Source organism: Chamaea fasciata, unplaced genomic scaffold (assembly GCF_029207755.1).
Source record: "Chamaea fasciata isolate MVZ Bird 193981 ecotype frontalis unplaced genomic scaffold, bChaFas1.0.hap1 SCAF_10, whole genome shotgun sequence".
NCBI lineage: Eukaryota > Metazoa > Chordata > Aves > Passeriformes > Sylviidae > Chamaea > Chamaea fasciata.
The window spans coordinates 15,548,815-15,572,553 of record NW_027094095.1 but is presented as its reverse complement, the minus strand read 5'-3'; the positions used below and the strand labels follow the sequence as shown (position 1 = coordinate 15,572,553).

Genomic DNA, 23,739 nt, shown 5'->3' with positions numbered 1-23,739 from the left:
TGTAAATGAAAACTGATCATAAATCACACAAAAATCTCCCAAAAATCATTGTTTACTTCACAGCAAAAGCAACTTTTCCATAGACCAAAACATGAAAGACATTAATCATCAATGACATCAAGCAGAATCAAACTACAGCCTAAACACCTGCTTCATTCCTAAGAAGGTAAAGTACTATTGCAGTGGCTGTCTAATACAAGAGAGTTTCAACAAAATGGAACAGGTGGGAAATCTGTCCGAAACTGTCTCCAACTAAATGGGTAAAAAACCCTAAAATCTGAATTTAGCAATGAATCAATATTTGGTTGCAGAGAAAACTTGAACATTCCTAGATTTAGTTCAGGTTTTATTTCAAATATTACTGTCTTCAAGTAGATTTAAAAGTTGTTAGTGGGAAAAAAATAATGATCAGAAAACCCCCATACTTTATATTAACTTGAAGAACTTTTAAGTTCTGGTGCTAAATATTACGTCCTATTTCTATAAGACCTAAATCATTGCAGTCCTGAAAACTCTTTACTCCTTTCCAGGAAACCAGGCACGCTAGTTAAGGCAGCTAATCAAAGGTCACTCATTCTTTCACATTCACCCACTGCAAATATGTAATACCAAATTTTAGAAGCAAGCATGAACAAATGCTTTTATCTATGTCCTACAACTTCTTATCAGAATGTGATCCATACAGCTTGCTCCCTCTCAGGCAACCAGTGACTCATCCCAGTAGTCCTAGCAAAAATTAAAAGCCTGACTTTCGTTTCCAACTTCAACCAGTCTCTTCTGTCTTTTATTCCGTCATTACCCAAGACTCTCACCCTAACAGGCAAATCTCTTCATACACTTTGAAAATTTTATCCTTCTTTATTATGCTCTCAGATCTGTACAGCATCAAATAGCATTCAAATAGCTTGTTGAGTAATGAAAGGTCAGACATGTCTGTCTGGTCCCTTCCAGTGTATTTTAAAGTGCTTTTGTTTTTAATTAAAAAACATCTTTGCTTCCACCTTGTACATCTGGTTGAACTACAAGAGCTAAAATGAGGACAATTACATTTGCTAAGAGGGGGTATACATATCATTTAACTTAAGCTTCCAAGTGGAATGCCTTAAGTAAAGAATGTAGACTCCCCTGCAGACAAGAGAAGCAAGATCAGTGCTGCCCACCCCCCTCCTTGGAGCCATCCTCATCAGCCTAATGAGGGAGGTCCCTAACTAGAGTCAATTAAAATATTTCTCCTTAATCAAACCTCAAAATATTTACGTGTTAAATCCTACCAAAATGTTATGCTCTGTTTAAAATACAGCTAGCTGCTATGATCAACCACTGAACATACACAACTACACAAAAGTTAATACAGTTATTAAATATTTTCCATTTAACTCCTCTTAACACTCAACTGCTCCTAGATGGCCTCCAAATTGTTCCCTGAATTGTAAATTGAAGTGAAATGATTAACCTCTTAAATGTGTATTTGTTTGCCTAAATGAAAAAGCATGCAAGACAGATTTCTAAGAAACTGAACTGTATTACCCTACCTCCTCCAAAATTTGTAATTGTTCACATTAGGAAAAGCATGAGATACTACAAAAGACAGTTTTTAAATATAATATGGTGATTTCTGAAGCTTCTAGAATGGAATTCCTTCTTCATTTCACTATATTAAAATTTCCCCTTTGCATTCCCCCCACCCCCTGCCATGTTTAGAAAAGTGATCTTATAGACAATCAATCATTCACTTCACAATACAGTACAAAAGACCATCTCTTTCCACAAGCATGTATTTTTGCAATACAAAACCATTTCAAGGTTAAAATGCTGGCAAATTCAGAACCTTCCTTCTGCTGGTGAACCAACTGGATGAACCAGTACTTCTTCAAATAATCTCATTTAATTTACATGAGATGCTGGGTTCTATGCTATTTTATTTCATACTTTTTATCAGTGACCCAATTCGAAGTTTGCTGGAACCAGACAACCAGAACTCAGAAACCCAGAAGTTTTCTGAGTAGCTTACTTTTCCTCCATACTGCTTATGAAGATAAGTTTTGTTGCAGTTTTGTAGTAAATGCTACATACGTAGCATTTGCGTGATAACACACATGGGAGAAAGATGGATTATCAACATAGGGAAAGTCTGAAGAGACTACTCAGCTGCAGCTGCATGGCATGATGCACACAAGCATGTGTCAAGAAATGCAGGTTTTAAGCATGTTTCAACAAAGCCTTTAAAAAGAATGCACAATCCAACATTTTTAACCTTGTTACAACTTAGCTTGTAATACACACTATCAATTGCATCTTCCTTGCATGTAACTCTTAATTTTACTTGATTTACCTGAAAGTCTGCTTCTCAATACACAAAAATTCAAAACAGGATTTGGTAGTAAGCATTTTTCAGTCATGCCTTCAGTGTTTAAAGGGAAGTTCAAAATGTGTTTTTCTTTGACTACCTGTACCTGACAGCTCTTTCAGTGAATTGTTGCTGAAACAGTTACAGCACAAAGTGGGTTCAGAAAGAAGAAACGGTCATTTTGTCATGAATATGAGTCTTTAAAAGCCAAAATGATTCATTAACCCTTTGGTTTCCAGGTTTAACAGGTAATATAGTCCAACTACTTCAGTGAGCCATCACTCAAGTATCTTACTTTTCCTTCTTTATTTTCACTTAACCAATTAAAAAATCTCAAAAGCAGGTAGCCCTGCCAAGTCATCGCTATAATTTAGAATTGAGAATACATTCACGTAGTTGAAACCTCAAATACACATTTTTCCTGGGTTGAATCTTGTTTTAAAACTCAGACAACTCCAAGTGTCCCAGCCCCATCATGCAGAGTTTCAGTGAAACTGAAGTCTCCTTTAACAGATATCATTTTACACTCCAAGAGAACGTGTTTAGCCTACCCGACTTCTCCTAGATACAGGAAGTCCCAATGACGAGCCATTGTCTACATCTCCCATAAGGAAGTCTGAAACACTGCCAGAAAAACAAAGAATTGTGTTACTTCATTACTTTACCTCACCAAGCAATTCTGTATCACTGAATTGAAAAATTCAGATAGTGTTACTAAGTCCTTTAAAAGTTCTGCAAACCATTTTTGGTAGTCACCTTCACTGCAATTTCTACACCATCCTAAAATTCCTTATTAAGAAAAAAACCCAAACTGACAAAAACCCAAACCAGTAAAATTGCTCTAGATGTAGCTAATTTAAATTACTTTATCAGAAAATAGTCGTCCAAAAGAAAACTAAAGCTTTTGGTATTAATTTAATTAAGCTCCATTGAGTTATTTTAAAAGCTCCTGGATTCAAACTTACACGTTTCCAAAGGTGAATGCCAATGTTTCAATGGAAGAAAATATTTCACTGAAGAGTTCTCTCTTGTTTTCTTCATTAACTTCTTTGAAGTTCACCGCTTACAAAAAAAATAAAAAAGAAAACCGAAGGGTGAGAGGTGGGGTCAATTAAGTAAGTTTACCAGGCCTAGAGACAAATTTTATACACAAAGTCTCCTACAGAACATGCAACATTATGCTTTTCTGAAAAATTGAAAAAACATAGTTTTCAAGGAGATTAGTAAGAAAGTAAACACTAAAGGAAAAAAAATAACACAATCCAGATGCTTCCCACAATGAAATCAGATTACTCTTGCACTTCCTGTATCTTCCCACTTAAGGAGCCGCTTTCTGTGGAAATGTTGGTAATGCAAGGACAACAAAACCAGTAATTTACCAACTAGACTCAAATCACACAGCAGCAGCACCACCACAAAGCAGCTCACAAATGCAGTCAGATATTGGAAAAGCTGTTTCTTTTCTCAGTAGAAAAGTCAGAATTCCAAACCAGAGCGGTAGTTTGTGGGGGTGCCCCCTCAACTGAATGCAACCCAGAACACAGCATTTCTGGCTTGAGTACAGGCAAGCAGAGAGCCATCAAAAGGTGGCGTCCGCTGCAAAACCCTTCAATTATTAGTCTGGCAAAAGCCCCTCAATTTTTCCTGTTAAAAGTGGAGAAGAAACTCAGCATAACTACTGGTGGTCCTAAATAGGAAGAGGAGTGTTGCTGGACAAACTAGATGGTTTACAGTGGTGATCAAATACTTAATACTCAACACAGCCTTTAGCACACTTCCATGACAAACTGGAATAATAAGACAAAAAGAATGATTCATCCAGAGTTTCTATTAACAACTACTAAACAAGAAGAGGGAGGAAGAAAGGACAAGACACAAAGCACGACCATTTTTGTCTGTTTTCAGCTTAACTCCTTAATCAATGGTGACCGGGAGATTTTTTGTAGAAAAGCTGGATACATTCCTTTCAGCTGAAGCTGTATCCTCTGGAGAGAAGTTTCTCCCAGTCACATTGTGAGAAGTGACAACTTCACATTAGTATTTTTTTTTTTAAGTTTACTTTAGTTTACTTTTTTAAAGTTTAGTTTTTTTAAGCAATGCAATATTCTTAACTCTCTGGATGTGTAAGTAACACATGCTCACACCTATTTCAGAGATACTGCAATGACACACGTACAGGGACCCAACCCACATCACTTTTTGCAAAATCTAACATGGTTAATTTGTCTTCCTTACATTTCAAGTACAAATAGAATACAATGACTTGTACAAGTAGCAAAAATAAAATAATGTTAAAATGTTGCCCATTCTATAAAAGTTCTCAGCAAATTAACAGGCTTTAATCTTTAAAAGTATTCAAACTTCCTGCCAGGTGCCTAAATACTAATGGGTAACAAACAAAGAAAGTACAGTAATCTGCTCCCCCATTAGACTTCCTTTGTGAAAGGAAAAGTTTTTAACCAGTAAAGTAACACAGTTAAATCCATTCCTTTTTACACAGTATGTCAACAAACTTGATCAACATTTTTATAACAACTTTTTCTATACAAAGCCATTACAGAAAATACATATTCTTCTCATGGGCTATTTTTACAATTACTCGCAGATAAAAAATAATGTTGCAATAAGCCTACAGCAAAAAACAGTTATCGCATATTACAATAACATTACCAATCTCTGTTGACACAGTTCACTACTAAATTACAGCTTCTCCTACCTCTTCATTCGGCTACACTTTGTAATTACATTAAAAAATGCCTCTGGCACCTTCGTTTGAAATGAGAGTTGATAAAGCTCCGCAGATTTTTTTTTTAAATAACTTTGTAAATAGCGGTGGATTTTTTTTTTTTTTTGGGTAATTCAGGTTAGTTGAAGACCTCAGCTTTCCAGAGATAATGCTGTGTATAAGTCTAAACTTTGCATTTCAAATCAGTAAGCAACAACAGTCACAATGAGACCTATTGACTACCAGCCCCTAATGACTGGAAAAATCATTTAAGAGCCGGCACAAAACACAAACTGGTTCAAAATTAGAAAGAATTAGCAAAAACTGTCTATGCACTCAAAGCACTTACCACAGAAACATTTGTATATCCATTAGCCGTGGTGTCTTTGCAGAGAGAGCACTTCTTTCACTTAGTTAACAAGACATTAGTATAGAGAGTCTTCCCCTAAAGAAATGCCGTCTGTTTCACTCTGCCTTCCTGTTCCAGGAAGAGTTTTGTTAAGCTTTACACTTTATATGCCAAAGAAATCCTTTCTTTTCAGGATCCATCACAAGAGGAATAACAAATCTCAATTTTTTCAGATTTACTTATTTTCACTTCTCCCAAAACAGGTTGGTCTAATCTCTTAGTAATTCAGTAGAATACCACCAGCTTTTTTCTAGCTTACCACCACTGGAATGCTGATGTACTTAACGTCAACTTTAAACCACGCACTCTCTTTCCCCAGGACATCCTGACTGCACACAATAGCTACTGACAACAATGAACTATAGTAATCTTGCCATGTCTGGAAATGACAGCTATCTATCTATAGTTCCACAGATTTCAAAGCAAGGATACAACTAGACAACTCTTTTAAGCAAGATTTCAGATGACACATAATGAACTTCAAAAAATCATATGACAGTGATACATTAAAATCCAAATGCAGTACCAGAAATGCAAGCCTAGCTTGCAGTGGATCTCTATTTCCAAAGGTGTCTTCAAACTGAGGTGAGTTTGACAATCTCATCAAAATGCTGCAGTACGCTGCAGTTTCAGCTCTTGGGTCATGCCATCAAAACTTTTTTGGATCAAGCACAGACCAGGCTGGGGAATCCAAAACAGCCACAAAGGTTTTGGAAGTGAGAATCCCAGAAGCTGAAGCATTGCCTGAGGACATTTGAAAAATGCTTCTAAAATGGTGAAGAAAAGACTGACAGCTGTCAAGACTGAAGAACAACCAGGGCCTTTAAAAGGTGATGGATGGCTCCCAGTGGACCGACACACACACAGCCTATGGGACACAGCCATGCAGGAGTCTGTTCAAGTTCGCTCGCTGCCCCAGCTCTGCTGCCCATACACGCGCAGGACTGACAGCAGCAGAGCTGCCTTGCCGGCTGTCTGCAGAGCCTGGACAAGCTTGCAGAATTGCCTTTTGGAGGTCAATTTTCTCATACATGAGAGATATATATGGTAACATCACCATGTATTTTTTAGACAGGAATACATCCTCAACCCATGCTTTACTAGCTGACATATTATGAAGTAAGCAACCAGCTGACTTCTTGGAACTGAGTACCTTTGCAATCAATTTATCTTTAAACTCACAACAATGCTTTCAAAAACCTTTCAGAACTATTTCAAAAACAAAACAACCACCCAAGCAAACAAAAAACCCAACAAAGACCAAAAGACCACTCCCTCTCTGAAAACAAAGACTTGTAATACTTCTTGTTATTACCTCTCTTCTTCAAAAACATGTAAAATAAATGGGGAGAGGAACATTAAGTAAAGAGCAATAATATGAAGACTGGAAAGAGGCAGAAGAATATTCTTGTATTGTAGAGAGGATCAACAGGCTGTTCAAGCCCCATTATCTACTTTTAGTTCTTAGTGCCATATAATTTCACCAGCCTGTACTTACTACCCGGTTTGGCAGCCCCCTCAACTTGAGCTGAATGCCAACAAGACAATTTCAAGGAACTGTTTCCTACTCCTTCCATAACGAATTTTGCTCTGAATGTACATCACAGATACACCAAGAAAACTGAAACCACTTCATCTTGTTTGAGGTATTTCTTTTTGATGCAGAACTACTACCAAAAAAACTATGCCTGAATAGGAAACTTCTACAACACAAGTGTAATTTTCAGCTTTACCAGGAATCAGTGTTCATTCTAGTGATTAAGTCAAAGGGTGTAATTAAGAGCAAAAGACGAGTGCAAACTTAAATTCAGCATGGTATCAGGAGAACCATGTACTCTGGGGCCATCAACTATTTAAAGGCACTGAGTGCAAAAATTACAATTACGAATATGATGCTGTGCCGGAATTGGAAGTGACTAACAGAAACAGGAGTCTAAACAGGTTTCAAGCAAGATGCTTCAGTAAGCCTCAATTCTTCCAGGTCAAGCGAGGTGTCATTTAAAACACATTTTTCATTAAGCACTCAAGTAGACATGTATAAGTAATAGAGTCCCAAGAGGCCCAGTGAGGCATGTTATGTCCAAAGTATAACCAGAGAAATCAAATGTGTCATGTCCCACTATTCTCACTGCCATTTTCCCTCAACCTCAGTCCAAAGTAAGTCTGACAAGTCTGTACTGCCAAGCATGATTCTCAGTAGCAAGATTCAGATAACATGTTACAGCTAGTTTTTCCTTCAATCTGTCTAAAAGGAAAAACATGGAACATTCAAAGCAGAATTAGGAGCACATTTGTATCATTCCCATTGAAGGTCCTGAAAAATGGCTGAGAAGCTTGAAAGAGGGTCACAAGCGCTCTAATTTTTGTTAGCCTTTGAAATCTCGCAGTAATCTAAAGGGGGTAGTTTATGGGTAAAGCATGGTGCAACTTACCATAGTTACAAGAACACTTCACAAGACACTAAGACTTCGCAAGTCACTAAGGTTCCAAAGTTATTTTAACTGATTTAATGGAGAGCAAAAGGCATTTGTTTGTTATAATAGTAGTTTATCCCTACATGAAGTTACAAAGAAAAACTGGATTTGAAACTGACATTAAGCAAAGACTCAAAAACCAGGAGGTGGAATCATGTGTAAATTCCCACTTGTTTCTATTTCATCCTCTCCTAAATAAACATCAGAATTTTTCCATGCCAGGTTAATTTTCTTCCTAGTCATAAATCCAACTACAGAGTGCTTCCATATCTTTTTATAGTTCTGTCCTCCAATGACAAGAAACAGATGAGTCACATGAACTTTTCATAATGTCACATTAACAAAGACAGGGAAGCAGAGGAAAAAGGATACTGGATATGTTCTACCAGCTCCTCACATTCTTGTAGCTTCCTGTTTATTCAAGAGCTGCATTACCTCTAGTGAAATAACCACAGCTGAGAACCTGTGAATGCATGTGTTACACATAGGTCAAAGTAAGCAAATCTGAGGTCTGATATGCTCACAATCACCACAATGTGCTGTATTTTTATTTCCGCTTTCTCAGTACCAGCTGTCATACACTTCAGTTCGAATATAAACTTGGAGCAGTATGATCCTCAGAAAAAGAACAGCTGTAAAAACCAAACAGGTGCTAAAGGCAAACTGCCTTCACACTGACCACAGATTATGCTGGGGGGAGGTAGTCTGTTTTCATACAGCAAAGGCTTCACTGTTCACAGAGAAGGAGGACTGAAGCACCAGTCAGAAAGAGTCCTGAAGTCTTAATCTCCCCATTTCCATCTCCAGAAGTGACAAATACAGTATGTGTCTGAACAAACATTGACAGGCATTACCAAAATCTTCGTTTCAAAGAACTTTTTGGTATTAATGGCTACAAATATTGAGGCAGTACTGACTGAAACCATCAATGTGATCTGTAGGTCCCCTTCCTTGCATTTGTGTAGCCAGGTCGCACAGTCTGGATCACAGGAAGGACTATTTGCCACAGAGTGAGTTTGTATTTACTTTAGCCAAAGCATCAAAGAATGGTTTGGGTTGGAAGGGATCTTAAAGCTCATGTAATTCCACCCCCCTGCCATGGGCAGGGACAGCTTCCACTAGACCAGGTTGTTCAAAGCCCCATCCAACCCGGCCTTGAGCACTGCCAGGGATGGGGCATCCACAGCTTCTCTGGGCAACCTGTCCCAGTGCCTCACCAGCCTCACACTAAAGAATTCCTTCTGTGTATCGAAGCTAAAGTTGCCCTCTTGTCCTATCACTACACATCTTTGTCTGAAGTCCCACTCCAGCTCTCTTGTAGCCCCTTCAGGTACTGGAAGGGCCTCTAAGGTCTCCCCAGTCTTCTCTTTTCCAGGCTGAACAGCCCCAGCTTTCAACCTGTCTTCACAGGAGAGCCCTCTGATCGTCTTTGTGACCCTCCTCTAAACTTGCTCCAACAGGTTCACAGCCTTCTTATCCTGGGGGCTCTGGAGCTGCATGCAGGTAGGGTGGTCTCTACAGGGGAGTAAAGGGGGAGAATCACACGGCTGACCTCACTGGTCTGGATGCAGCCCAAGACAGGGCTGGCTTTCTGGGCTGCAAGAACACGTTGTTGGGTCATGTTGAACTTCTCATCAACCCATACCCCCAAGTTCTCTTCAGGGCTGCTCTCAATCCATTCTCTGCCCTGACCCAGGAGCAGGACTTTGCACCTGGCCTTGTTGAACTTCAAAAGGTTCACACAGGCCCAACTATATATCAATAGGAAGAATCCATTAGAAGCTTGGAAGAATCCAATATACAGGAATCAGGAAGCTAAAGATATTAGCATTTTAACTGATATTCCCACTTAACTGAATCAACAATACATTTCAGACATACTAAGACAAATAGGAAACAAGAGGGAAGGCCTAGACAAAGAAGAAAAGCTAAACTATGTGTCTCTGAAGGAAGATTTAATGATTTAACACAGGCAAGAGGTAGAGATGTAGCCCTACTCAAAGCTGGTTGCACAGTAATATACCAGACTCCAGAGAAGGAAGAGCTGCAGTCAAAGGTTACACAGAGAAGAAACAGGTTTCTAGGGCTGGAGCAATTGAGTGCTTCACTACTTGCATTTGTCTGACATGCTGAGAACTGCAGTAGCAAAGATCAACAATAGAAGGTATTAACATGTTTGCAATACTTTTTCCTGTTGCTATTGACACCATTATTGACACATGGCTATGATCCACTTGTGGAATTTATAACTGTTCAACTATTTAGATTTGGATTGCTCAGAGATTTCTTCCCCTACAGATTCACAGAATTAGGCAAAGATTCTTGGCAAATCTCAAAGTGGAAAAATGTCAGGTTTATTACTCTGATATTCTGTGATACTCAGGTAAAGAAAAGCTTAAAATCGAAGGCTTGTGCTTTTAAAAGTCAATGTGGGCTTGCACTTAGCTTCCTATAAGCAGAATTTTATCACATCAATGAGAGAACAAGCCACTTAACATTACTCTTCACTTAGGAAGGCATTTTTTTAAACAAGTATTAAAGTATTACTCTTAAAAAAAACCTGGTATATGTAGAATTCTATCTATAACTCCAAGCCAGTCAATCAAGTCACTAATTACAATTTTCCATGAATATGAAAGGAAGTAATTCCTTACCTTTTACTTTTGCAATAACTGTTCCTGCAGCACTAAGAATATCAACTGAATTTAGTGTCTGATGTTTATTTATCACTGCTTTTAACACACGTAGCAACTCCCCCAAGCGTTCATGTACTACTTGATGCAGGCCATCAGGATTTTCTGAAAAAAGTAAAGGAGAAACCACATTAAAACAGTGCATTAACATCCAATCACATTACAAACCACTTTGATGGTATTCAGTTGCATGGAATTCTAGGCCATATTGAAGCTGAACCTGCTTAGAATAAAGAAACTGTTAAAAAGATATGAGTTATAATAGCAATAATAATCTTGCAATATTGTACATCACTTCTACAAACTTATTTCTCACAAAAAGTCAAGCAAGTAGACTTTAAAAAAAAAGGGGGGGTGGGAATTCTACACCAATACCCCAAGGTTTCTAAACTAAACCATTGTCTTTTTCTCATGTCATTTCTTCAACCATCATTTTGGTAATTACATATATGAAAAAAGGTATCAACAAAAGCAGATTCTGATCGTTCATTAAGTAATTCTTCACCTGATCCAAATTCAACATCACTTACGTATGTTCGTAAATTAAAATTTCTGGCAAATGTTGGCTAGTTTGTAATTAAAGTATCAGCAAAACCTTAAGCAGCTTTAGTATATAAGCTTAGATCTACAAAGGTCTGTGTTTAAGCATGTCAGCCCTGATGTGTAACTTAAACACCTAAATTAGGCCAAATCAGAAGAATTCTCAAACACACACTCCAAGATGGTGATGCTTTTTATAGCACATGCCTCTTGCTATGTGCCTCCAAATCCAAACCTCATCTTGGTTATTTTAAAAAATACTTCTTGTGGCATCCATAGCACAGGTTAAACCACAATCTGTTCTGTTACAGAAGAGGTGCTGGTGCATGGAATTAAAGTTTCTCATGCACTAGAGTGCTGCGTTGCAAGTTGTGGTAAAAAGCTTTCAAATTCAGGAAAGTCTAGCTTATGAAAAAGAAAAAGAGGATCTAATACAAGCTGACTCACTTCCCCACCGAGCAGGGCAATTCTGTGTTGTCTGTGGCCACGATAACAAACAGGTCAATACAATTACAGGACAGTGCAAATTGATCCAGTGCTGCTCAGAGAATAGTTTCAACTCAGAGCCATTTTTTCTAGTGACAAGACATTATATTTAGGCTAGAGGCACCTAAAAATTTCTGAGGAATCCACATAGTACAACATGACATCAGTACAGGGTATCACTGCTGTCAGGTGTGCAGGTGGGGGGGCTACACACAAATTTTACAGAATTTTATGCATTTGTATCAGGTACAATAGCAAGTCTCCTAAGGACCACTGTGCTTCAGGTTTTATTCCCCTACATGCCACATATCAGGAGATTTTTTTTTTTTTAATTCAGACTGGCTTATACATTGTCAAAGAAAAACATTGACTAAGATACACTAAGATAAAAAACTATCTACCATTCACAGGCACTTTTCTTGGAAAGGACAAGGAAGCTTTTTCTGTAATAGGACACACAAAAGTCTAGGAAAATTTATCTTATACAGCAGCAAATTAGGAAAGTTCTAAGCAACTTGTTAAAAAAACCCCAAAAAACAAAACAAAACAAAAAACAAACAACAAACCCCCAAAACCCCCCCCAAAAACCCAACCAAAACAACCAGTTGTGGCTTTATCTTCATTGACAACTACATAAAATGATTTTTTACTGACTCAAGCACAGCTAAGGCAAAAAAATGTCAAAAGCCTGGTACTCAACACGGCCATGATTCAGTGCATCCACATTAGCAGCAGAGGCTGTTTATGACAAACACACATTGATGTAAAGGCATGCTGTAGCTCAGAGCTGGGAACTTAATGGGGAAAGCAATCCAGGCTTGAAGCAGTTTCCAGGAAAGCAACAATAGTGGAAGCTGCGACTTTGGACAAGAAATGATTTATAGGGGATATGAAAGAAGATTAGAAAATTTAAAAAGGCATGAAAATACCAGGTAGAATCAATTGCTTCTCCATCTCTTTCAATTCTATGTAACACACCTCAGATGATTAAAGTGAGCAAGCAGGAGCTTAAAAACAGAAAAGGGTGGCTCCTCATGTAAGAGACCTGTGGAATTTCTTGCCAAAACACAACATCAACAGGCAAAGATGACATGGAAACAAGGAGAAGTGGACAAGTTAAGTTTCCCTGTGAGTTTCTAATGAGTCAATAAATGCCCTGGTGGGTCTGGCTGTGAGCACTGGCCTGTGCCTTGCACAGCAGCAGGTGCTGCTCAGAGCCCAGACCAGACTGGCTGCTTTCAGCAGTCCAGTTCCCCAGTTCCCACAACTGCTGCCCCACAGCTGTTTCTACACACAAAACCTAACTGCTGCTTCTGAATGATTTTAATTCCTTTTGAACCTGCCTTCACAACTTTTCATTCAACTACTCCACACTTTATTCTACTGAACTACCAAGCATTGTACTAAAGCAATGTAACTTGCAACAGCTCAAGAATTCTACTAAGCAAAACCAGTTCAGAGCATATGACCAACCTCTCATTTTAACTCTTCTCTAGTTATCCAGTTTTGGCAATCATCAGAGCTCAGACAATGGGTTAGACACAGCTTTAGCCTAAGCCAGTATGGCCATTGCCACCTTCTAGCACTCAGAAAAATTTTATGTTAAAATGAAAACAAATAATTTTAATGGTCCCTTCAGGCTTTAATCCATCGTTTGTACTCCATCAATGCAAGAATAAATGCTGTTGGGAGTACCAGGCAGCTCCAGGCAAAGGCAGTGATGAAAATGAAAAACAGCAAAGTTGTACTGATGCCCACAAACTCAAAGTGGATCAGACAACATAGAAAATATAGCTTAAAATTATAGTAACAGGTTATCTTCAGGAATTCAGATATTAATCGTTAGAGGTAATTCAAATTAGTTCATTAAAAATATTTCTAGTGCATAGACCTAAGTTTTGAAATTCTTATGGAGGTCGTCCTTGGAGTTCATATCTTCTCTCTTCTGACAGACCTCCAGAGGCAGACAAATATTCCACAATCTTTTATCAGAATTAATTGTTTTTATTGGCAGGGTTGGGATGGATGGGCTTTTCTGAAGGTATTTAAAGACTATATGCCACAAACCATCCCCATCAGCTGCCTCTCACGCATGCAGCCCTCACATGAAGGGCATGAACACTGTGGTCAATAGACTAGAGATGGTCAGCATGAGGGCACCATTCGACCACAACTGCATCTCTTGCCTAGTCAAGATGATGACGGTGTCCCTGCCTTCTGACACACAGATGCTCACTTGTGTCTGGAGAAAAGAGCCCCATATTGTGTGATCAGAACACCCTTACCCTATAGCCAGATCCTTTTGGTAGACTTCCGGACCCCTAGCAAATAAGGGAGGGATCACAAGACCATAAAGCAGCACAATCAATTGACAGATTATTGTCAGTTTAAAAGTGCTCATGAAGGAGTGTAACACAGATATACATCAAGCAGCAGGATTTATTCTTGGGACTTCAATGTGACTCACGACTACAGACTTGTCATAAGTCAAAAAAGTCTCCTAGGGTTCCTTGTGTGTTAGGTGAAGAAAACAATGCCCGTCCGAAGACTAAATGAAGCAAAACTGATCCCAAAATGAAGTTTCTTACTATTAAAATTTGATCATATGGCTTGTCAGAACAACAGAACTGGGGGGAAAGTTAAAATAGGTGAGAAGGGGAAAAATGAAAGAAAAATCTTGAAGCGGACGCAAGCCTCTTCAAGTCTGAAACAGAAGTAACAAGCTTCAAAGGGAAATGCTAGTGGAAAACAACCACTGAGTTGAATTAAATGTTTATCATTCCATCCAGGAGAACACTATCACTAAAATAATACACTCAAGCAGGAGATGACTTATTTGTACTCTCAAAAGCAAAGGTCTGGCTACACCCAACTGAGATTTCTTTGTATTCCATCACTGCATCTTTTGTTTACAAAATATCTGAAACATTGTTTCTGTGCCTCCAGAAGACAAAAGGTCTGTGACAAGTGGTGCTTGGGGAGAGGTGGGGGCAGAAGTCACCAGGAACCACAACTACACTGCACTGACAATAACTGAGACCAAACAGACACTAAACCAGAGATTTCCTGTTCAGGACAGATTTAGAAACCTCAGGTAGCGAAAAAGTCTAAATATGCCAGATCAACAGAAACACAGTTTTAATGATAAGAAACCTGAAAACGGCTGAGATCAAAACAACTGTCGAGCAAATACAGTGAAAGGAATGCACATGGAAATGTGTCTCCAATGAGTTCCTGCAGCAATGCAATCTGAAGTACTCATAAAAATATTTACTTTCAGTTTTTCTTCTGTCCCTTGTATTGCTGTACACATTCATTGATGCACATGAAATCAGCAGGAAATTCTCCACCAATGGATGCCATATTGTCTTATAATCTCTCTCAAGCTTAATAGCATGAAATGCAAAATCCACAGAAGTCTAAAGCCATGACTGTCAGTGACCCTGCAACACTTAGTGCCTCTCTGGGCACTTGAGTTCAGCTGTTCACTCAGGTGACTAGTTTCCTGTAATCTCCTGGAGGAATGAGTCAGCCCCCTACCTCTCAAAAGGAGAAAACTAGCTCTTAAAACTGAAAAGGGAAAAATAAAAAAGGCTTGGATAGCGTTTAGGAGCCTATCTGAAAATCTTCTTTCACTCGGGGTTGAACTGTCATTTACAAGAGCTGAAAACAAGCTCTTCCCAAATGAAAGCATACTCGGTAGGAGAAGCGGAGAGAGAAGAACAGGGTGAAAAAGCATGTATTCAAAGCTGACAAGTCTAATACAAGAATGACGGTACAAAGCAGCTGGAAAGTCTGTTTGCCAAGCCATGTCAGTAATGCACTATTGTCATTGGCATCCCACTCCTCAATGGTTTTGGTCACCACATTTTATAACTGCTCACCCATCTTTAATGTAACAGCATAATCTACCTATTTTCTAATTTTACACATTTCTCAAAGGGAAGCCTTTGTTTAGTAAGTTACTAAGCAATAATGCCCTTACAGCGATGGATTCTATTCACGCAAAACAAAATCAAATTTGCTCATCAAGCTTGTCAGCACCAGTCACCCTCTCTGCCAAGTCAGGGCTGGTCACAATACACACAGTTGGGAAAGGCACTGCTGTGTCAGTTGGCTGGCATTCTTTCGTCTGACCTGATTTATTATTGGCCCGAACATTTCTGAAGTTGTTTATATCAACAAATGTTTGCCAGGGAAAGTTTAAATACAGACTAACAGCCTTTTCCCCACACCCATACAGGAGATGTACATACAATTCTACTCACTGCTTCTCCACCTAGAATATTGAGGCCTTTTAACAGCAGCAGACTGTCTCTCTACTACCCAATTTCCACCAGCCCTAAAACAAGGGAAACCACTCATACAACTATTGTTTTGCTGTGGTTAAAAGTTTGTATAGAACGGAAGTTGGTCTCACTAATGTAAATCAGGGTAGCAGTCTAGCTAAAACACTGAAAGGTAACACATCCCTGCAAAATTCTTTGAGTCAGAATGCATGTGAGACTGTCAAAGCAGATATTCTAGTTCACAACACGGAATAAGGTCCAGCTTTCCATTAGGAGCTTTTTGCAACTAGAAAGATGTGATTAGTTATGTTGTGCAAGTAGTTTTCAAGAACATTACACAATGTGAACAACGGGTCATGCATACTCTCTACAGCCACAGGTTTACAGAAACAAACCATTCTCTTTAGACTGGGGGAAAATCTACATAAACCCACCTCACCTGTCAAAGTCTTACTATGAACAAGGTAATTTGGATTTTTGCACAAATTTTTTCTCTATCTACCTTCATAAACACACTCTGTCTTCATTATGATCAGCATCTACAGAGAACTGACTCTGGACATTTCCAGTAGAATAACTGCAACTGATGAGAACCCCTAAAGGCCCATTGTAGCCATCACCCCCACTGGGTCTAGTCCTCATTTTAAGAACTCCCTTTGTAAATCTGTTCTCTTGGGATCAGTTGAAGTGTGCGTACTTCACCTCCCCTTTGACTGAAATATAATAATCTGAATTCCAATTTTAAGCACCATTTCACATCTTCTCCATAAATCCTCACCTCTTTCAGGACAAATGGGCCAGACAAAATAGTCTTGCAGGGTGGTGGTGAGAACAAGCACAGAAACTGGGAAGCAATTTCCCCAGTATCTGGATCTAGAACTTTTCATTAAAGTTTCACCTTATAAAATGCAAACAGTCAGCTTCTCATCACTTTCAATCTTGGAAGGATTCAGAAGAAAGAGGCTTGGGCAACCAACATTTCAATATGCAAGACCAATATCCTGGCTGAGTTACCATTCACTTTCTTTACTAAAAATCTCATTTTGACCTTTAGGTAAATTATATCCTGTTTCTATTGCATTATATAGAAGGATTACGTGGTATCACTAGTTATGCCACCTAGGGCAGGGGGAAAAAATGGACATTGGAATGAAGCTGATCCAAAGTAAAACAGATTTAATCTAAAATCACATTATTATCATCTTCATCTACATTGCATATTGCATACTAGGACACTGTCAGCACTCAGATCTGAACCTGATCCAGACTATGAGACTTCCCAGTGAGCATCACAGAGTAGGCAAAACAATCACACAACAATGAACTGTGTGGAAATCACCTAATTCCTACATCTGCAGTTTGGCAAACAGTCCCAGATTAAACCATCGTTTTCTTTTTGCCCTTCTCTCTCTGTCAGCCCCATCCTAACACGATTAACAGCCTGGCATATTTGTCTGATTTAACAGAGCTCACTACCACATTCAAAAGACCACAAGAATTAATCAAACACACAGTGAAAACATGTTTTACACTGATTGTGGTTTGACCATAGCAAAGTTATCTATGCCCCTGCTGTCTGGTCTACTGTCAAAGCAGATTTTTTTTTTTAGGCAGTAAACATATGAGTTAGACATGATTTTCATTGATTGTATGGATATAAAATGAACAAAACTTTTTCCTTTAATGGTGGTAGAGATATTTATTGGTGCTCATAGTTCAGGAGTGATGAGAAAGCAGCAGTCTTAGCTATCATAGTCTTTCCTTTATTTGGCTGTGGGCTGCAGATGTAAGGAAGGATACATTTTAAATCACTAAAAACTCAGAGAATTTCTGGAAAAATTTACTCCTTCACAATCTCTAGCAAGGCTGGAAGCTGCAAAAGGGTCTGGTGAAGTCATCACCTTTCTACCCTCTGCACAAGGCAGGATAAGGAGCTACCTATCCATCCCTCTGTCAAGAAACGTAGTGCTTGACGCTTCCAAATTAGCAAAACAGACAGTCCCAGCCTTTTTGTTCATCAGTATCATGGCAACCCCTGTTGCCATGGCATCATTAAAACACACCACACTAAATTCATAGTCTCTAGCAACCTGTAGTCCAACCAATGTTCTAACTACATTATATTGCAGCAAAAAAATTACAATTTATGGAAAAAAATCAGTTAAGCAACCATTTTGATGAGGAAAATCTAGGGACATGTAAAGTTTGATTAGGAATGAGGAAAATAAAGTGAGAAAAATAGTAACCCACACCCCTTTTTTTGAAATAAAAACATTAGAGTTTCGTAAGGGATTTTTTTGAGAAGAGCAATACACTGACCCAGTTAAGTGACAATGCATTGAGACTTCCTGCAAACAGCTCACTGAATACAGTATTGAAAGTAGCACTGTTTGATTACAGTTATTCCACGCAAACAATGCTTTTGTAGTACAAGAAAGCATTTAACATTTTGAAAGTCAATTGTCTATTTACTGTTAAACTATTAAAATTGCTCTTAAAGTCAGATGGCACAAATTTAGTTAAAATAAAAAAGCACCCAGTACTTTTTTTTAAGGGTAAAAGTTCTGTCTTTACTTTCTGAAATAAGCATAAGTGAATATGCCAGCTTGCAATTTTTGCAGAAAAAAATATCCCTGGATAGAACACAAAACTATCCCTAATTAGTTAATCCTTCCAGGCTAAGTTTTCTAGCATGATGACTTTTTGTTATGTTTCACAAATGCCCAAACAACCCTTTCAGATTTGTCATTTGCTATCAGGAGTTGGCCAAAATATAGCATTTAGATTCAACCACTAACCATACTGATCAGCTTCTGATGTGACCTTGAGCTGTGGTGGCATTTGTATTTTATTTAACTGGGCTAACATTCCTACCCCATTTTAGTTATGGACCAATTCTGTACTTGTGAAGTCAAGACATTTGTAAGAAGTCCTTCTTGACTACATATATAGAGCAAACCCAGACTAAATTAATTTTCAGAAATTAAAGTTCTAAAAATAAAGATGTCTTAAAACAATCTTGTAAAAAAATCAATAAAACAGGTGCATATGCAAAACACATGAGAATAATCAAAATCTTGTAATTCTGCTTACACTGAAAGCTGTTACATATTTTCCTTTTGTTGGTTTGCCAACTGACATCAGCAGAAAAAGATGTTACTTCACATCAGTCTCACATTTAAATTCATAGATGAATTCCCCATTTGTTAAAGTGGGGAAGACTTTCAGAAAAAAACCTACCACAATGCAGCTTTTAATCTCTTTCAATATGCTGTACACTACATGCCTTTAACTTTTTTATTCTACTAGCTTTGAGATTCCAGTCAACTAACCCAGATGTGTTCAGCCATGCAGCTTAATCTTTAGAATACTTTAATGTTTTATTAAACCAAAATTTAGAGACCAGAAACCAGTAATGAAAATTGCTAGTGTTTCCTTACTTACCTGTTTCTGACAAATGAGAGTGAAAACACTGCATGGCCATTTTAGTCACTTTTCATTTGGCTGAACCTTCCCAGAGATTAAGAATAAAGCTAGGTGAGGATAATGCTTCAACAGTTTCAGAACACGTTTTAAGTTAGAATTGTAAATTGTCAAGTGGACATAAGGCTATATTCTTTAGTATGAATACACTAGCAATAAATCTGATTAGTCACAGTTCACAAAAACTCATATCCACCGGAAAAGGCAACCATACCACTAGTAGCGACTAGTTACTTATTTCTTATTCATGGATACTTCACTAAAACTTAGTCAAACAGTCACTAGACTGAACAGCTGCCAATGGAAGATACTGTTAAAATAAAATGAGAACTCTTATGCTCTAAGCAACTATGTTCCTTGCATCCTGGTTCAAGTTCTGGGAGTATATGAAGTAATATTCACTCAACATTTAGAGCACTAGTTTTCTGGAAGAAAAGAACAAACCACAAAATGAAAGAATCTCTACTAAGTTGATCATACCATATCAAACTACCACACAGAAAGGGTAATATGAAACTTATGGTTTATTCATTCTACATAAAATGAATTTAACTTTTGATAACCAACATCGAGAGATTATCAAACAATACTTAACCTTTAACTCATATTAACTTCAGTCTAAAATGCTGTTTGTTCTACATGCCTGCTCCTTCCACTTCTAGCCTAAGCCACTGACTGAGTGAAGAAGCTATTTTACTGCTGCCTGCCCACCTATTTTTCAAAAGACCACACAAAGCCAGGATTATGAGATAATATGGTGTTAAACAAGGGGTGCATTACTTCATGCATTTATTTTAAAGGATCTCTTAAACACAACTATGGACTTTTATAGGATGTGACAGCAGTCCATTTCTGGTTTGTTGATTGAAAAAAAAAAAGTTACACCTTAAAATCAACTTAGATTTAAAGTGGAATTCAAATCCCTAAAGCAGTAGCTAGTAACATTAGTGTCTAGCAAACTGGTGAACAAAAAGGATTAAGGGTTATTTGAAGTTCTTTCACTGATGTCCTGCTGAAACAACCACCCAAGAGAGTAAAGCCTGACTGCATAACTCACAGGTGACACAGCCATTTGAATGGTCCAAAGGAAATACTTTAAAAATCTTCCCATTTACTAGACTCAGGAACAGTCAATCCCCACTGCAATATAATGTTTTGATACCAGTTAATTCACACCAAAATATTTTTAAAGATTTAGTATAAAGAGAAAACACAGTAACACTATCATTAAGGCAGCAACTGATGTCATGCTGGCACTTGCACTTAAGACAACAACAATTCACTGTGTATCTCACCATGAATTTTTAACACAGTAGTTTTTCTTCATAAATACATTGCAACAGAAAGGTGAGAAACATTGCAGAACTCATTTGCCTTGTGGTTCTGGATTTACCCAGCTGTTTCTCACTAGTACCACTGAAGTTGTCATTCCAGGTAGTCAAAGTTGTATCAAAAATTTATATACTCCAGACCTATTGCTTTCTTTCCAAATTAAGTTCTCAGCCACTTTAAAATCTCATATCTAGTCATCATCTGAAGCCCATTGCAGCTACAAGGAACTCTCCATTGCTTGCTGAATTTCTTTTCTTGTCCTTAGCACAAGGGCTTAAACATGAATAGCAGAAAGCATTTAATCTGACCACTCTGCAGTCTGAATCCTACTGTTAGTTTCCCCTTCTTTGGCACCGGCATAAGCTATTTATGACAGTCACTTTCTCAAAGGCCTTCACAAACTGTCTTCACTCAACTATCACAATCCATGTATATTGCTAAGCTTTCAGATTAACAATTTGCAGTTTACTCAACACAGAACAAAGCACACGGAAACTACCCCTCCAAAAGCTGCCTCCTTCAACTGCTCCTCTGTCCGGAGTGGATAACCTACTTGTGAGCTGAGACCACAGGCCATTTTGACCACCAGTCTTCACTGCCCTGCACCTCCACTTTAGTGATTCCAGTAAACACTTTTTTTTTCCACTTGCTGTCAGCACTGGACAACTTCTGGACGGAACTTTTAGTTCCATAGCTGCGGTACAACAAAACTTACATACCCTGTACACAATTAGTGAATCAAATAAAAACTCTACAGGAGAAACAAACAAAAACCCCACAGAAAAGCATTCTAGTAAAGAATCCATTCATACCACTACCAGCACTAAAACAGCAAGATGGAGTTGTGAACACTGAGCAGTCTTTAAGCTAATGCTGCAGGCATACCATGTCCATAGCTATTTCAGTGACATCCGATCTTAAAAGTAGAGCTAAGAATATAGCTGTTGTCCAAAAGTAGAACATTAACTGAGATGTTACCCTCCCTCACAACACAGAGGCCTAAAACAATCACACCTGCATAAACTGGGGAAATTTAAATACAATACTTAGAGAAGAACTTGGAAATGCAAAATACGATGCCAAGTCCTAAAGATGTCAAAGCCTCTTTTTGAAAAGGCACGAAAGTGCTTTAATTCCACCATACAAATATACTCCCTGCAACTTACTGATCTTCAATCCTGCAATCGACATTTTCAATCATTTTTTTCATTTTTTAACGCATCTTTGCTGAAACTTCCTCGCTAGGTCTTTCCCATCTTGCAGATTTCTAAAGCCAGGAAAGGACTGAGATATGACAAGAGTTGAAAGCACACCCTATTCCTTCCAAAAAAAGAACCTCCCCTTCCCACTAGCATGTATGTGTAGCAAGATCCACAATCCCAGGCTCATTCTGTGTCTCAGAAATAAGTAGCACTAACACAACTTGTACCAGCATTGTGAACTGCTGCAACACCCACCTGCAGGCCCTGAACCCAAGCTATACACAGCAGAGAGAATCAACACATTCGAAAAAGGGAACGTGATATATTACTAAAATATCTTAAATATCTGAAGCAGTTCAGTCATGACAAAGAAAACAAGACTGAAGAGGTAAGTTTTGTTAACTTAAGATTAAAACTGGTTTCTCAACTAAAAATAGCTGTAATAGGCAACTAAGAATTCCTACATACTTTTAAAAATTGATCCAAGAAATTATTCAAGCAATAAGGGAGAAAAAAAGGTGAAAAGGAAAAATCCTTTGTTCAGCTAAATCACAGCCTCTACAAAAGAAAACTCCTCAAATCCTAGGTTTTGCACTTAGGCTGTTCCGTAACGAACGTCATGAAGATGAAAGTTTATCTCAAACGTATTTTCTACAGCCCTACATGAGTCACCTCTGTCTTCCATAAAAAGGGGCCTTTTAGGCAGACAAAGGAGTAAGTCCCCCTAAAGTCCCTATTTTCCTGAGAAAAGGGAAACAGCTACGTATGAAAATCAAGGCCCAAGCTCTGTATCAAATCTCCTACTCTGCCATGCTGTTCTAACTCTAATCCATTACCAAGACATTAGGTCTAACAATCAAATCACTAAAACTGTCAGATGAGATGAACATTTGCTCAGAATTAAGAAACAAGTCAGCTTCAGTTCTGTGACTCGCTACATAAATAGGAAGAACAAACACTTCCAACAAAACTGGTGGGAAAATAATGGTTGAGTCTATGAAACCTTCAGGAAGTCAAGGTCATAAAGATGACAATTACAACAGTTAACTCTATGCTGTCAGGCATACAAAAATTATTTGTATTGATGTTCTTCTTTTATGTTGCAACTTTGATAAATGGATGCATGAGCAAAAGGAGAAAATTGAACATTTTTGTGGATCTGCTATAATATATTTCACCAGGAGCCGGAAACTCGTATATGGTAGGCATTTCTGGCTTTGTTTTTAAACACAAGAGCTGCTACATATACATGGGAATTGCTGTTTAGAACACAAGACCTAGACTGGATATGGGTCAAATCTTATCTTTCAGGAGTTATGACAGAGTTCTTTGAAAGATACAAGCTGGTTTTGGGTTCAAGTGTTGTGGTTCCTTAAACTGAAAACTATATTAGAAGAATTTTTGTTGTTGAATGGTCTAGCTTTACTTTCAAAAACGAAAATATGACTATTTATCCTCTTCCTCACTAGGATGGAATATTGAAATATTGAAGTGTGTATGCAGCTTTTAATCTATTTCAATATACTTCCTCACTAGTGACCTTTCATCTTGCTGATCTTGTAATTTCAGTTCCATTAGTCTAGTTGCTGTGATGGGAAGCTAATTCTAATTAACACTCCAGGCTCAAAGTGTTTTGAGCTCCTTTTGTACATCAGAAATGTGAAAAGGAAGAATAATGAAGTTTTTCCTTGTATTACATTTTTTTGCACTTCAAATGCAACATACAAGTGAAAAATGCCTGTGCTCTCTTATAAAGAGC

At 38.1% G+C, this 23,739-nt stretch overlaps 1 protein-coding gene across 6 annotated transcripts in view; it reads right to left on the bottom strand.

The window, feature by feature from the left end:
* ARHGAP29 (Rho GTPase activating protein 29) overlaps positions 1–23,739 on the bottom strand; it is a 50,305-nt gene that overhangs the window by 15,769 nt on the left and 10,797 nt on the right. For 5 of the 6 annotated variants that reach the window (XM_066192421.1, XM_066192423.1, XM_066192426.1 and 2 more), the window contains exons 3-5: positions 10,610–10,753; positions 3,313–3,409; positions 2,899–2,971 (exon numbers count right to left, since the gene is read on the bottom strand). In XM_066192421.1, coding sequence (XP_066048518.1) covers positions 2,899–2,971; positions 3,313–3,409; positions 10,610–10,753 — 314 coding nt within the window. Of the gene's footprint in view, positions 1–2,898; positions 2,972–3,312; positions 3,410–5,421; positions 5,994–10,609; positions 10,754–23,739 lie in introns of those variants that run through there. The other variant, XM_066192427.1, reaches the window with a different exon arrangement.